Genomic DNA, 16,260 nt, shown 5'->3' on the forward strand with positions numbered 1-16,260 from the left:
TACTGAATGTCCTGGTTTTAAATTCATTTAATTCAGAGCCTAGAATATGAAAAACATTGCATAGTTAACCTAAAAGCAGACCTTGTGCCCTATGAGATGTGTAGGGGCGGGGGAAGAAGAGTCACATGGCACTTGGGAAGCTGTGGGCTTCCATCCCAGAGTAGCAGCTCTCTGAACAACAGAGAGCCTCAATTTCCCTTGATTCTCATGAAAGATGAAGATGGCCCCCATTCCACCTTTCTTAAAGCACTCCTCTTCTTTCTAATCTGTTCTATGTGTATCCTATGTAAGAGGGTGCTGTAAACCCAAGTAGATGGGACTAAGCTGATGTCTCAAAATAATACTTATTCTTTCAACATTTATTGAGTGCATATTATTGGCAAGACATTTGATAATATTTTTAAAAGAAGAAGTTATATAATCATTGTGTGACAAAATATGCATGTACTGAAGGGATTTACTGAAGGCCTATACTATTATACTGTCATTTAACATTATTAAAAAACAAAAGCATGCTTTATATACCAAGAATATATTTCTTAATGGTATATGAAATGTGTGCACACTCCTTCACATATTCTAAAATGTGCTCCCTCTATTCCATAGAATAACTTCTCTAAGATTGGATTTAGTTCTTTATTGCTTGCTGATGAAATCAGCCCTCATGTGATTTTAATTATTTAACTACTAGAGGCCTGATGCACAAAATTTGTGCAAGGAACTCAGCCCTCACAGCTACCTCACAGCCCCGCCCACTGATCGTTCTGGAAGGTTGTTCTGCCATCTGGTCTAATTAGCATATTAGCTCTTTATTATATAGGATTACAATGGACATCTGTGTACAAATCCTTGTGTGAACAAATGTTATGATTTATTGATTTATTTTAAATACCAAGAGGTAACATTGCTGGGTCTATGGTAAGGGAATGTTTACCTTTCTAAGAAACTGTCAATACATTTTCCAAAGTGGGTGCAACAGTTTATACTCCCACCTACATGAGAGTTGTAGTGGCTCCTCATACTTGCCAATACTTGTTATTGTCAGTCTTTTTAATTTTAGCCTTTCTAGTGTGTTTTGTAGAAAATCACTGAGGCTTAATCCACATTTCCCTTATGACTAATGATATCAATCATCACATGGTGGTATAGATCTTATTTTTGTGATGTGTCTGTTCAAATCTTTTGCACATTTTGAACATTGGGTTGTCTGTATTCTTACCATTGAATTGTAAGACTGCTTCATAGATATTCTCCATAAAAGTCTGTTTCAGACATACGTATTGTGAATAATTTCTCCCTATGACTTGCCTTTTTATTTTCATAATGGTGTCTTTTTTCAAGAGAAGATGTTAATTTTAACAAATCTAATAATTACTTTTTTATGGTTAGTGTTTCCTATGTCCTTCTAAGCTATCTAGCTACCTCCAAAGTAGCAAAGATTTTCTCCTATTTCTTTACCTGTAAGTTCCATAGTTTTAGTTTTTGAGTCCTTTCCTTAGTAGTCATTTCTTTCTTGGCATCTTATAGTCTCTCTGTATGCACAGAGAGACACCCAGCTCCCGGCTTTCGGTGGCAGGGGAGCTGGGTATCCGCTCGTGCACCAGGCCAAAAGCCTCTGGCGCCTCTCAACGGCTGGATAGGCCCACCCCCCACGCCTCCCAACAGCCGGATAGGCCACCCCGAGTCCCGCCCCCCAGCCTCCCGCCGGCCCAATCGTGGGTGTAGTGGAGTGATGGTTATTTGTATATTACCCTTTTATTAGGTAGGATCAAATAAGACAGAGAAATGATTAGCAAAGAATGAACTTTGCTACCAGAAATGAAGTGATAATTAACACTAATTTTTCAACTATTAACAACATATCCATTCTTCTTTTAAACCTCGTATTGCAGCACCTTGATTTCTAAGTCAAACATTGGAAAACACTTTGATTCATCTGGTTTTTGATAGAATGACATTATTTTAAAAATTTGCTATGTGTTAAGAAGTATTGGTGAAAATGGAAGAAAAAGCTAAGGCATTTTATATTTTGTTCTTTATTTTGCATATTTTACTGATGTTCCTGTGGCTATTTCCCAAGCATAGAATGTTGCAGAGCAAAACACAGTAAAAAATGAATGTATTCAGTGGTTTTCCCCTTTAATGATTCACTCACGGAAGGTGATGCTCGAGTGGGCATGGGGTATTCAAGAAGAAAATGGAGGAGGATTTATGTTTAGTATGAATTACACAACTGAGGACTAGTTCTCTCCATCAAAGAGCTGCCTTGAAAACGTCGTATTGTTCACTGTGTGTTCAGTGGAGACATCCGTGACAGCATGTGAATCAAGCTAATTGTAAGTCTTACTTGGTTATGAAAAAAAGATGACATGTGCGTTCTTCTAAATTAAGTCTTTCTCACACAAATTACTGGTTGCCACTGTAAATCAAGCAACATGCATTATGAATTCTGACTGCTGGAGTATTAGCTATTGAGTGAGGAAATGAGATACTTTGTTTGCAGCTAAACGCAAGTTGACTTTTACTTTATCTAAAAGTAAGTGTTATAGAACGTTTGCTTCACCAGCTTCTAGAGCAAGCAGACTGGGATAGTTAGTCCAGGCCCTTCATTCAAGGATGAGGAAAATGAGGCCCAGAGAAGTCAGAGGTGGCCTTAGGGCTCATTCCACATAATGACCTGCTCAGGCTTGAATTTCAACCTTCTGGTTTGTGTGCAGTGGTCTTGCTGGCCCGCCATCATTCTGAATCATGATGCCAAACAGCCACCTCCAAGCCACCAGCCACGGAAACCCAGGATGTGGCCAGACCCTTGCACAAGTCAGTACCATCAAGACATGATGAGGTGGAGGAGCTGGGATTTGTTCCCAGACTTGTGATAATCCAAAACCATGCTCTGAGCCGCTGCACCCTCCTCCTCAGCTGACAACTCAGTAATAACCTGGAAATTATTATTTTCCAAGAAGATCCATTTGATGGCTTTTATTATAGAGCCCAGCATGTTAAATAACAGATGAGAGACAGATTCTGGAAATCATAATAACAGTGCCCTTTGGAGGAAGGATATGCCTTTACTTCGGTTGTCAGTGACACTTGCAATGTGTCTGCAGTACCCTTAAGTGTGGTTTTCCATAGAACTTTCTCTACACCAGGAGTCGCCCAACTACAGCCCCAGGGCCAAGTCTGGCCCACCATCTGTTTCTGTACAGCCTCCTGAGCTAAGAATGTTTGTTTCTTTTCCCATTGTTAAGTTTAAAAATCAAAAGAGAAATAATATTTCATGAAAATCATATAAAATTAAAGTTTCAGTCGCCACAAATAAAGTATTGGCACACAGTCACGCCCATTCATTTGCTCCTCATCTATGGCTGGTTTCCTAGTAGGATGGCAGAATTGAGTAGCTGTGACAGAGATTGTATAGTGCACAAAGCCTGGGCTATTCATATCCTGGCCCTTTGCAGAAAGAGTTTGCCCAGCCCTGCTGGAGGCTCTGTGTCATGGGCTGGTCCCTCCCAGTGGTGTAACTCCACTTATTTACTGTGAGGCTACAAGACCCTAGAATCCCACAGCTCCCCAGAGGAAATGGCTCCTTGAAACTGTGAGCCTTGGAGCTGTCCAGCAGCCTCTCCTGGTGCATAGTTTAGGTGGACAGGAACTCGAGAAGACAACAATGCAGGGGCAGGACAGTTAGAGGAGAAAGAGGAGAACATTTAAGGAGCCTTGAGGGTATTTGAACAAGTGAGGCACTGGTGATGAAGAAGCAGAGGGGAGAAGCCTGCACAAGGCAGGGAGGAAAAAGTCAGCTCATGAGTCTGCAGCAGCCTGTGGATTGCCTGCCTCCTTCTCTGCCCTGTAGACGAAGATTCTGTTTGGGGTGAATTGTATCCCCACAAATGCATATGTTGAGGCTCTAACCCACAGTACCTCAGAGTGACAATATTAGAGATGCAGCATTTAAAGAGGAATTTACACTGAGTGGCCAGATTATTATGACTACCTGACGTTTATAGGCAAAGTAGCCGTACACTGCATCATATGGGATATGGAAGTTGAAGGTCTGTTCGAACACCTTTGCTGTCTGCAGTTACCAAGATAAAAATGTCGCCAATTCGTACAGGAACACAAGGATTGGACAGTCGAGCATTGGAAAAAAGTCCTGTGGTCCGATGAATCACATTTCCAGTTGCATCATGCTGATGGCAGAGTGAAAATTTCACGGAAACAGCATGAAAGCATGCACCCCACATCCATGAGTACAACCCTTCAAGCTGATGAGGGCAGTGTTATGGTTTGGGACATGTTTTCCTGCCATGATTTGGGCCCTTTAATTCATGTGGAACAACATCTGAATAGCACAACATACCTAAGTATCATTGCTGATCAAGTTCATCCTATCATGTTGATGGCGTAACCCAATGGAGATGGCTTCTTCCAACAAGACAATGCGCCATGCCACGGTGCTCATATTGTGCAGGAGTGGTTTCAAGAACATGAGGGAGACTTTACCTTGCTTAGGTAGCTCCCACAATCACCATATCTCAATCCAATTGGGGATGAAGTTAAAAGAACCATCAGGCAGCTGGTTCCACAACGATCAAATCTCACAGAACTGGACGGTGCTATTCATCAGGCATAGTGTCAGATTCCTTGCATCACCTTTCAACATCTCGTGGAGTCAATGCCAAGAAGAATCACCGCAGTATTGAAGGCAAAAGGTGGCCCAACGAAGTACTGATGGGGTGGTCATAATAATATGGCCACTCAGTGTAAGTTAGAAGAGATCAGTAAGGTAGGTGCTAATACAATCTGACTGGCGTTCTTATAAAAGGAGACTAGGACACACAGAGGAAATGCCATGTGAAGATGACACAGGGGAAAGAAGCCATCTACAAGCCAAGGAGAGAGGGCCTGTAGACGTTTTTTAATCCTTGGCTCCTCCATGCCTGTGGAACCATGAATGCTGGAAGCGGCTCTCACTTAGTTTGCATCCGATGGAGACAGTCATTTTTGAATTGGAGGTAGGCTTGTTTCTCACTGTGACTAATAGAAATTGGGAAATGGTGCTGTGTGAATTCCGGAGCCCAGGCCTTATGAGGCCCTGCAGATCCCCTCTCAACTTTTGGGGACTGCTGCCTTGAGATTGCCATTAGGAAGACAGTCCTGCCTGAGGGAGGATAAATGGCCACGTGGAGGAGACCAGGGCTCAGCCGCCTGCCAGCAGCTACTGCCAGATGGATGTGTAACTGGGGCCACATTGGGCCTTCCAGCCAGGCCACCCCCCTCCAGGTGAATGCATTCAGGTGACTGGCCCACAGCAAAACCAGCGAAAGAACCACCCAGCCAATCCACAGAATCATGAGTGTTCTGAACCGCTGGGGATGTGTTTTGCAGCAATAAAGTCCTGAAACATTCCTAATCCAAACCAGGCTTGAGCTCAAGTCAGCATGTGCCCAGGAGCTGGTGAAAGTAACGTGCTATTTTCTTTCGAAATCATTGCGTCGGATTCAGATACCAGGCTTTCCTGTGTCAGTTTAGAGCTCTTAAAAATCTGCTTACTATTTGATAAATATTTTTATTGGTATGACAAAGTTGAGAATTCCCAAGCTTATATATGCTGATGTAGTTATTTCAATTAATCAATACGTATTTTTTTAATGCAGTGTGGCCATGGTGTTCACTCCCATACTGATCCCAGTTTCTGCTTCTTGGCAGAAACTATGCCCTCTTTTCACTTTGGCAGGGCTGCAGCTCATAACTTATTCATTCATTCCCTCTTCACTCCTTCACACCGCATCCTGGGCTGTGCGCCTTCCATCAGGCCCAGGGCTCGAGTCGGTGACAGGAGGAGCCTGCACCAACGTGATTTACATGAACACTTGGATTTGTACCTGCAGAATAATGAAGAGAAGAGTGACAGGTCTTCAGCTCTAGAATGATCAGATATCAGAAAACCTTTAAGAAAAAATATATAAAGGAATGTAAAGGCCCTTTATTCTCTACAATTGCCCTAGAAATCCATGCATGCATGCCTACTTAATGCATATTGTGACAAAATTCAAAGATAACTATTTATATTTCTACTAGTGGCCCGGTGCACCCTCTCCAATCTGGGACCCCTCAGGGGATGTCCCAAAGGGATTGGGCCTAAACTAGCAGTCAGACATTCCTCTCCCAATCCAGGACCACTGGATCCTAACCACTCACCTGCCTGCCTGCCTGATCGCCCCTAACCCCTATGCCTGCCAGCCTGATTGTCCCAACTGCCCCCCTTTCCAGTCTGATCACCCCCAACTGCCCCCCACCAGCCTGTTTGCCCCCAACTGCCCCCCCCCGCTGGCCTGCTCACCCCCAACCACCCCCCCTGCCAGCCTGCTCTCCCCTAACTGCCCCCACACTGGCCTGACCACCCCCAACTGCCCTCCCCTCCTGGCCTGATCGCCCCTAACCGCCTCTGCCTTGGCCCTGCCACCATGGCTTTGTCAGGAAGGTCTCCCAGAAGGTCTCCCGGTCTAATTAGCATATTACCCTTTTATTAGTATAGATATCTATAGTACATAGATATCTGTAGATATAGATATTATATATTCCACATATATAATATATACATATATTAATTATATATATTCTTTCATCATTTCTTTTATTGGAAAAAATCACAGGTTTTTAAAAGTTACCAATAAAATAATTTTTAAAAGTATTTCATTTCTGCTGCCACACTCGAGGATGTCTTCCCATTTCCTCCCAATACCTAACAGAATGGAAGAAATCTGGAAGTGGAACAGGCAGCAGAAATATACTCAGACACCTCCCAGGCCCCAGGGAGGACACTGGGAGCAAAGGGGTTAGCACATGATTTACCCACTGTCCACTCAATGAGTGGCAGAGCAAGGCCAAAATGTTCTCCTGGATAATCATTGAAAAACCAAGCTTTTAAATGAGCTGCCCAGTGGAAATCTTATTCAAAGTGTAATGAGGCATTAGCCACACATTCAAGTGTTTCTTCCTGTATTCACTGAACAAATGCTTATTGGGTGTCTTTCTTCTCTGTGCCAGGTTCTGTGTCCCGTACCCAGAACATTATGCTGAAGAAGGCACAGCCTGGGCACACTGGCACCTACAACATTGGGCAGAAAGGAAACCGATGGCTTCAGTAGAGTTTGAGGGTGACAGCGGGTGCCAGAACAGCACTCAGGACCTAACCCCGTTGGGATGGGAAGGCCATGCAGGACAGCTGTCAGGAGGAAGTGATGGAGGAGGCAGTATGTGATTAGAAGTTTAAGGAAGAATTAGCAGGACAGCCTTAGGGAAGGAAGGTGAGCGTGGGTGGGAACAGTATGACGGATCCAGCAGTCCAGGTCCAAGGGTAGCAGGCTTTCCAGCGAGGAGGTGAGCACAGTGCCCAGCTGGGGCTCTATATGATTCAGAAGAGCTGGGCCACAGGCTCAGGAGGAGGGCAGCAAAGTAAAGGAGGTGGAGTTCACAGGAGTAATTCATATTTTGTAACATACTGGTAAGCTTCAGATTTGTCAGTAGAAGCAGTCAGCTGGGACTGACCTGATTTGGCTACTTTACCTTTTAGAAAGACCTCTGCTGCAGAAGAGGAAGGGTGAGCAAGGGGGATGGACAGCAGGTAGGAAGTCCATTAGGAAGCGATCCATCATCAGAGGGTGGCACAGGTGGCCAAGACCAGGGTAGTGGCAGTAGGTTGGGAGAAGGTGCAGTTTCCTAGCGTGAGGGACAGGAACTGCTGCTTCACTGGATGGGAGATGGTAAGAGGGAAAGAGCAGTCAAGGATGAGAGCAGGTGGCAGCTGCAGGTTGACTTTTAACTGGATTTAGGTTGGGGAAAAAAGGGGCACCTCTGGGAGGGACATTGATGGTTTCCTTTTGGAAATGCTGCATTGCTTGCTCTGCATGGGACAGAGACCACTGCTTGTTTGTTTTTCCAATGTTTACTCTCTTCTTCTTCTATAGTAAGAGGATCTTCTTAGCTGGGCACATGCCCCAGCATCCTTAGAGGTGAGAATATCCTTGTGACCTCTGGCCAATGGCAGGTGAGCAGAAGTCACGGTGCACTTCTGAGAGATGCCCCAGCTAGTTGTGCTCTTTTATTCTGGAAAACCGGGGGCAAGAGAGTGGTTAAAATGATGGACCACATGTAGCTGTTCAGTGCATGACTTACCTAAGGATAATTCGTTTAACTTGCACACACACAAGCATGCCTGTGTGCTCCCTGCAAGCCAATCAGAGCTCAGTCCACAGCCTGCTAGTTTGCTTCCTCTGGACTTAACATTTTCACAGGTCATAAGAACTTACATGCTCAGAGTAAATAAAAGAGTTAGGAAATACACCAAATCAAGGCTTCCTTCTACATTATGTGAATGATTAAACTTGAGTTAATTATTTGTAACTTGCAATAAAATCTGTTAGAAGGTTTTTTTAATTATAGAAGCGCCAAGTCACGACTTATTTATTTTTGTAGGTAGAGGTGCATATGAGATACTGAACAAGAATTACATTTTTTAACTATTTTGATATGATTCTCTCTAAAGCAGATGTATTAGTGGAATTTAGATGGGTGAATCCCTGGAAGAATATCTGCAGTCTGATTACCAAGAAGGTGTTTTCCAAAAGCAAAGATAAAGCTTTGAAAATACTCCGTGCCAACAATATTAACGCAATCAGGTGTGCAACAAGTTTACAGTCCGGCAAACTGTAGCAGACAGGCACCTTCGTACTTGAGTGTGAGCCATGGTCATCTCATTTGAGTTACTTTTTAAAAATATATATTTTTATTATTTCAGAGAGGAAGGGAGATGGAGAGAAGGATAGAAACATCAATGATGAAAATCATTGATTGGCTGCCTTCTGCATGCCCCACACTGGGGATTGAGCCTACAACCCCAGGCATATGCCCTGACCAGGAATTGAATCATGACCTGGTTCATAGGTCGACACTCAACCACTGAGCCACACCAGCTGGGTTCATTTGAGTTACTTTTACTAAAATTCTAGGAATGTGATGGCCCTTGAGCTTTCTGTTGTGCTGATTTTGCTATACATCAGCAGTTTGCTGCTTGCATCCTTACTTTTTATCTGAGAGAGTTCAGGACATTGTTTCGTTAGCGGAATGAGAATGAGTGCTGTTCTGCCAATTCCCTTTCCTCATGTATTATTCTTTCCCTGGAAAGTTGATGTCATGCAGAAATGATGGGTCCCTCTCGCCCTATCAACCACATCGGTGCCCATGGGGACAATTAGTGTTTGAAGGCAGGCACAATATTTGACCGGTGTTACCTGTGGGATTGTGTCTTTGGAGGCTCTGCTCTGGAGGCTGGCATATGGCACTTCAGGTGTCAGGACAGATAAGCAGAGCTTTAAAGTTCACCTCCGCACTGCAGTGTCCTTAGATCACCCCACCCCTGCCCGCCAGTATTCAGCTTCACATTCCCAGTGATGTAAATGCCCACTTCGGGACTCAGTCATGTGCTCAGGAGAGAAATGTCACTGAGTTTCTTTTAGAAATCGCCTCAGTTCCCCCCTTCTCAGAGAAAGCCTTGTGATATTGCCTGTGATTCGAACTGTGCCCCAGTGGTGCCCTGGGAGCACCCTGTCAGGGGTTTGGACAGGAAGGGTGGGAAGGGCTGACATCTGCTGACAGTGGGAGCTGTGAGACTCACCCTAAGAGCAGTTTTGCTCTGGGTTTCAAGTGTCTCAGTTCAGCATAGTTAGGGGAAAGGACCATTTTCCTTACCAAAAAAGTTTAGAAGTTTCAATTTACCATCATCCATCACTATGGACATAATTTATAATTGGACTTGATTAGCCCATTGTTCTCTAATGTCTCTTAACTGCAGAGTCATCAAAGATGAGTGATAATTTCATTCTTTCACCTTCTATTAATGATTTACTTTCTAAAGGCATTCCTGTCATCTCATTGAGCTTATATACTGAGTGGCCAGATTATTATGATCTCTGAACACATAATAATCTGGCCACTCAGTGTATATCCTATATAATAAAACGCTGATATGCAAATTGTCCCCTCGACCAGGAGTTCGACCAGCAGGCAGGCCAGCCAACCGCCCATGTCCCCTCCCCCTGGCCAGGCTGGCTGGACACCACCCATGCACGAATTCATGCACCGGGCCTCTAATACACACACACACACACACACACACACACACACACACACACACACTGAGTGGCCAGATTATTATGCGTTCAGAGATCATAATAATCTGGCCACTCAGTGTAAATCAGAGTGAGTGGAAAGAGCCAACAGTGACTGTGAAGTCCTAAGACACACAGTGTCTACCTAGTGTCTACCATTCCACTTTACCCTATCTGAGCCACTCCAATACCTATTTTTTTGCCAAAAATGTTTGAATTTAAATGAAACTGTATGTGACCAGGGTTTGTAAAATGAAAAACAATATAAGCATGCAGTGAAAGGACTCAGTCTTTTGTAAAAGGGAATAGTGATTGGTTGAAGTGCATATTCGTTTTAACTTGCGCAAAGCACTCCAGTTTTCCTAGACTATAAAATAAATAAGCTGACTTTCACTACGCATGCCTACATTGGCCATTAATATGGCGCACCAAACTCTTAGCCATCCTTCTTCATCCTCCTCCCACTCATGGAAGCCACTCTTCAAGAAGATGAACTCAGTCTTCTCTGTCAAGATCCCAGTGGTCTCTCCTTACCCACAATCCTTCTTACAGTCTTGGCATCATGTTTAGATCTGAACACTGGGTTCTTTCCTCTGTGTCACTAATTATTTGACTCCAAAAGAGTGAGAGTTGCCCTGGCCAGTTTCTCAGTGGTTAGAGCATCAGCCTGCAGACTGAAGGGTCCTGGGTTCGATTCTGGTCAAGGGCACCTACCTTGGTTGCAAGCTCAGTCTCTGGCCAGGTTGGGGTGCATGTGGGAGGCAACCAATTGATGTGTCTCTCTCACATTGATGTTTCTCTCTCTCTCTCTGTCTCTCCCCCTCCCTTTCATTCTCTCTAAGAAATCAATGGGAAAATATTCTCGGTTGAGAATTAACAAACAAAACAAAAAAAATGAGAGAGAGATAACATCTAAAAGGGGCCTCTTGTGGTTCCATAAAATGCTACAAACTTACACAGACATGGAGACCTTCAACTCACCTGGGTCAATGGATGTGTTTTTTAGACAAACAAACTGGGACTCAAAGGCCGGAGTGATTTGGTGGAGGTTTTCTAGATGGTGGCAAAGAATGGGCAGGAACCCACATCTCCCATTTCAGTGCTGTTTCTACCACAAAGTGCTGCTGCTCTCCATCATCCATAAATATGATGACTTAATCTTTTATAAAAGTCAAAGAAAGATAAAGCAAGCCCTTCCAAATAATAAGAGTATTCAGTGCCTTCTGACTGAGTGATGAGAAGCAAGATTTCTAAGGAGGGACCTGAGAGAAACAAACTAAACGTTATAATGGGAAACAACAACATTAGCAGTGGTCCCTAGAACTTAGGTTTGGGGACATGCTGGTGATGGAGGTTGGTGCCAAGGGAGATGCTTATTCTCTGAGACCTGCAGACATGAAGCTGGCTGCAGCAGGAGATATGAGAAGGCGTTGACATATTTTCGTGTTCCTGGCAGGTATTTTCTAACTGCAGCGTTTTCAGCTTTGATTCTGAATGGACACCTGATATTTTCATACTGCAGGACAGTATTGAAGGACATCATCTGTTTCCTCAGCACCACATGTAACCCAGTGGCTGCTCTGGGACCTGGCGTCTGTCCATTCTGATAGCTACTTTCTATTGGAAGGAGAAACATTTATAACAATATGCCTTCTGTTCGTTGCATTGGTTTGGTATCCTGATGTAATTGAATTGCATTTAAAATAAGAACTAAATAGAAATTTTGAAGGAGGAAAAAAAGCTTAAATTCTTATGGAAGGAGCATGTCACTGTCATCCTGCCTTTTGTAAAGTGGGTTTAAATATTTATTACATGCATGGTTTATTGGAGGGATAAGATGGAATATGCATTACTGAATCTTAGTTCAAATTTTAAATAGAAGTCTTCTTTGCTTAAATTGGATTTTTCTTTCCACAAAAATAACCACAAAAATAGCATACAAATATAAAGTTATAATATCTGCTCTGTTTTATATTAAAAACACTTCTGAGCTCAGTGTGTCCTGAACTTGGATCGATAGTACATTGAAAAGTACTAACTTTGTAGCTCTTTTATGAGGCATAATTGAAAAGAACAAATTCTAGGAAAACTATTGCTAATGAATAATAATTACAGGTTTAATAAAGGGATGTGTTGAAATGGAACCTTCAAACCAAGGCCAAGTTATTCATCAGATAACCTTTGAATATGCCAGAATTAGCCAAATTCTCTGTAATTATACAATCTTTTCTAGCAAGAGAAAGAAGTAATGGTATGCATCAATCAGTCTAATGACAACTTGATTTTCCAAAAGTCCCCTTAAGGAAGATTTCCAATGTACTTGGAGAGGTAATGTAGCTAGGTCATATCTGGTATGGAAAGCACTTAGGTTTGTATATTATTTTCAGATAATTTGGCAGCTCACACAGCTAAATTAACAAAAAGCTAAAATGTTAACGGGAATATTAACCTTGTCAGATTATGAATTGAGTCAAAATTTGTCATATGTGCCAACATATTGGGCTTTTCTTTCAAAGTATAACATTTTATAAGAGAATAAAGACAAATTTAAAAGTGTCTTGACTCACCACATTTGAGTGTAGGCTCCTATTTGAGGCTCACCCCATTGTCCAAGGCTGTGATCACCGAGCGGACATGTGCTGACCCCATCACACAGATTCTGTTCATGAGCTCTATAAGAGGTCTCACAGTCCACCAGTGCACCAGAATCACATGGTAATGGGGAACTTTGGGTTCTTATATTTCTCTGGTTGGCTGTTAGCAAAATCTTTCTTCCAGTCTAAATTCACACGGACTCATGAACACTTTTAGAAAGGAAAATCTTAGCCCAGTTTAGTTTATTCAACATATATTTTTTCAAGTTAGCTTTAAAAAAAAGCCAGCCAGTCATCCATCTACATTTTTGTGTAAAATATCATAATTTACATTTGGTCATTAAGTGATTCTACAGCCAGTGAAAACAATTACTATATTCGATTCTTCTTTTTTGTTCGTGGAATCTGTCTTTGGAGGTTGGCATATTCTTAATAGAGAATCCAGGAGGAAGAGAGAAGAAATTTCTTTTTTAGTTTTACCCCAAGAAGACCCTAAGAGAAGGCTCTGAGTTTAGTCACTAGGTTGGGAAGTGGTTTCAAGTAGGAGAGTAAGGGAGGGAGGTCAGCTATTAAAAGGGGCTGCTGGTGGCAACAGGGGCTCAGTACTACTGGAGACCCTTGGGAAACTGTAATATGCTCAGATCTCCTCAAGGAGGGTGATGGGTGCAGAAGGTGGGGACAGTTCCATCAAATTACTTTCTTATTGGTAGGGACACAGGAAACCAGATTTATAAAGGAACAGGCTGCAAGCGACCTCTAAGGAAGGCATAGGGAATGTGGGTAGGACACTGACAATGTTGACTACAAGAAGCATAAGTAGAAATGAATGTAAATGTTGGGAAAGTCTACTGGTTGCTTTAAATTCAACAGAAGACTGCACTGAATCTTCATGCACACACAGGTTATTGTCATAAAATAGCAAAGTAGAACTAAGTCAGCTGAGCATTGTGGCCTGGTGCTTTTTGTTTTCCTTAGCCCTGGACTCATCTGTCACCCATCCGAAAGAGGACAAAATTGGTTTTAATCTAGTCAAGCTGATTGTCAGACATCTCTATAAACACACAGAATCCTCTGGGATTTCTAAATAGATAGGCTAGGTCCAGATTCATAATCTGCTGTGTTCTACATGCTAACATTCCTTATCACAGTTTTAGAAGTTAACAGATTTATATTCAGTGTCTGTTTGCTTTGATAATGACAGAGATTTGATGGCATCTCAGAGCAACGGAAGAAAGATCAACACTCAGTTATGCCAGTTCATGGAGAACTGAGGTCCCTCTACAGGCATGTACTTTGTCTCCTGTTGACTTTGCATCTAACTTTACCTGGAGCAGGCTGGGATGTGCTTTGATGAGAGTCATCCCATCTCCATCAAGATGCACTCCTGGACTACCCTCTGTCCCTCAGGGGTAGTTCCCAACAGCCACCTTAGTGATGTGTATAGGAGATGGACCCCTGGCCTGTAAACCTGGGAGCAAAGCCCAGTTTCCCCTCAGCCCCTACTCTCTCACCACTTTGTTCATAAACACACACACAAAAGAGAGAGAGAGAAAAAATGTGGAAGATGGAGACATATTTCATTCAAAAATGTTTATCAACATGGAATACCACAATAAATATTAAATCTATAATACTTGAAGAACATGGTGTTTTCTACAGTAGATTTAACATTTAAAATACTCTAGGATTAATATAAACTTTCAAAAAAAGGTTGCCCATCTGTAATACTTTTCCATATATATATATGGCACATTTTTCTTGAAGAAAATGGAAAAGTACAACTCTAAATAAGTACATATTAAAATAAATATAATATTGCATGCTACTGTGTACTGAATTTACTGAATTTACAAACCAAACATACAAGAAAAGCTCATAGCAGCTTTTTGCCTTCCACCAGTAGTTTTTTATAGATGGCATTTTACAGAAGCTAATATTCCTGATATTCTGTCTTTATAATAGTTCAAAATCACTAAAGGAGATTGAGTGTTCATCATAGAGGAAATGAAATAGTTGAAAATATTTATCTTATTTAGGAAATGTGGAGTATTGGTTGACTTTCTAAAGTGCAATAAAGCACCTTATCTCTCATATGGGCAAGCCAGCAAAAATGAGTGTTTTCTATCTTAAACAAACCACTGGTTTCTGGCATTCTAAACTTATTTCTGCTTTACTACATTAGAATCAAAGTGGATAAATAATATCCTTGGGGAAATAACTTTGCCTTCCTTTTTTTCTCCACACTGAAGAACACATGATTATAACTCAATAAATAAAACAACACACTCTGACCTTAAACATTTTTATTTTTTTCAACATGTAGTCCTAGAATCTGTATTTTTAACTCGTTGAAAATAGTCCTCAAATTGGCTGTGCTACAACTCACTGATGTTCTTGAATATTACTTGGATGCTCCCTTAGTTATTTGAACTCTCGGTCTTCCTTCCACACCTTGTTTCAGGAACGGCTCCTGCTGTCCCTGCTGCCAGCTCACATAGCCATGGAAATGAAAGCTGAGATTATCCAGAGGCTGCAGGGCCCCAAAGCCGGCCAGATGGAAAACACAAACAACTTTCACAACCTGTACGTCAAGCGCCACACCAACGTCAGGTATACTGCTCTGTTCTTTCTCAGCAAGTCCGGGGAGCCTGTTCACTGCAGCGGGGACATTTTTAACTGGAAGCCCACATCTTGCAATAGCATGTCTCCTTTGCAATTGATAAACCTTGGCATGTAGAATAGTTACCCCTTCACCCACCCTTGTGCTGCCTCTTGGGGCCTTCATGTTAAGAAAATAGGATCCTCTACTTTACTGTGTTGTCCCTCTTAGCCCTGATTTCTATGCTGACCATCACAAAAGGGGGATTAGGTGGACAGTGGTCCTTATTCTGGGAACTCCATGATCTGAGCTCATGTTCCTGGGAACCTAGGACACTCAGCTTTGCAGGGAGATTGGAGGACGGGTTGGTGGGCTCTCAGCACAAGGACGAGTTCTCACAGTGGGCTTGGCAGACAGGTCTCAGAGAAACCAGCACTTTCTAGAGAATCTACATGTTCACCAGGAATGAAGAGTTTCTGGAGTGTGGTCAACCAGTGACCAACATCCTAGGAGACTGATGTGGAGCTTAATTATAGTCAAAGTTACTGCTTTTCAAAGTCTGGCGCAGTCATATATCCTCGAGAGCCATTACTGGAATCACAGTCCCTGGAATCTGATGGGATTGGGGTCAGGAAGGAGAACCCTGTGGGGCAGCTTGTTCTCATGCATGTATTTGGTCTCATTCATTATGTTTTGATGTTAATACTTCAGCTGTCAGAGTTACCCACCACCCTGTTCAATAGTTCAATAATAACAATTACAAACAACCAAAATTTGTTGAGCATTGACTAGAATTGGGATAATTGGGATCAACCTGTTCTGCCCCAAGTCCAGACTCTTTCCAATGCATGATGCTGCCTTCTGGTGTGGTTGCTTCGGGTCAAGGATTTTTAAACTC

The 16,260-nt window shown here is 42.5% G+C and overlaps 1 protein-coding gene across 2 annotated transcripts in view; it reads left to right on the top strand.

The window, feature by feature from the left end:
• The window catches only part of ADCY2 (adenylate cyclase 2), a 278,106-nt gene that overhangs the window by 164,965 nt on the left and 96,881 nt on the right, over window positions 1-16,260 (top strand). For both annotated transcript variants that reach the window (XM_079798318.1, XM_079798319.1), the window contains exon 5: window positions 15,225-15,373. In XM_079798318.1, coding sequence (XP_079654444.1) covers window positions 15,225-15,373 — 149 coding nt within the window. The remainder of the gene's footprint in view (window positions 1-15,224; window positions 15,374-16,260) is intronic.

Source organism: Cnephaeus nilssonii (genome assembly GCF_951640355.1).
Source record: "Cnephaeus nilssonii genome assembly, chromosome: 2".
Lineage (NCBI taxonomy): Eukaryota > Metazoa > Chordata > Mammalia > Chiroptera > Vespertilionidae > Cnephaeus > Cnephaeus nilssonii.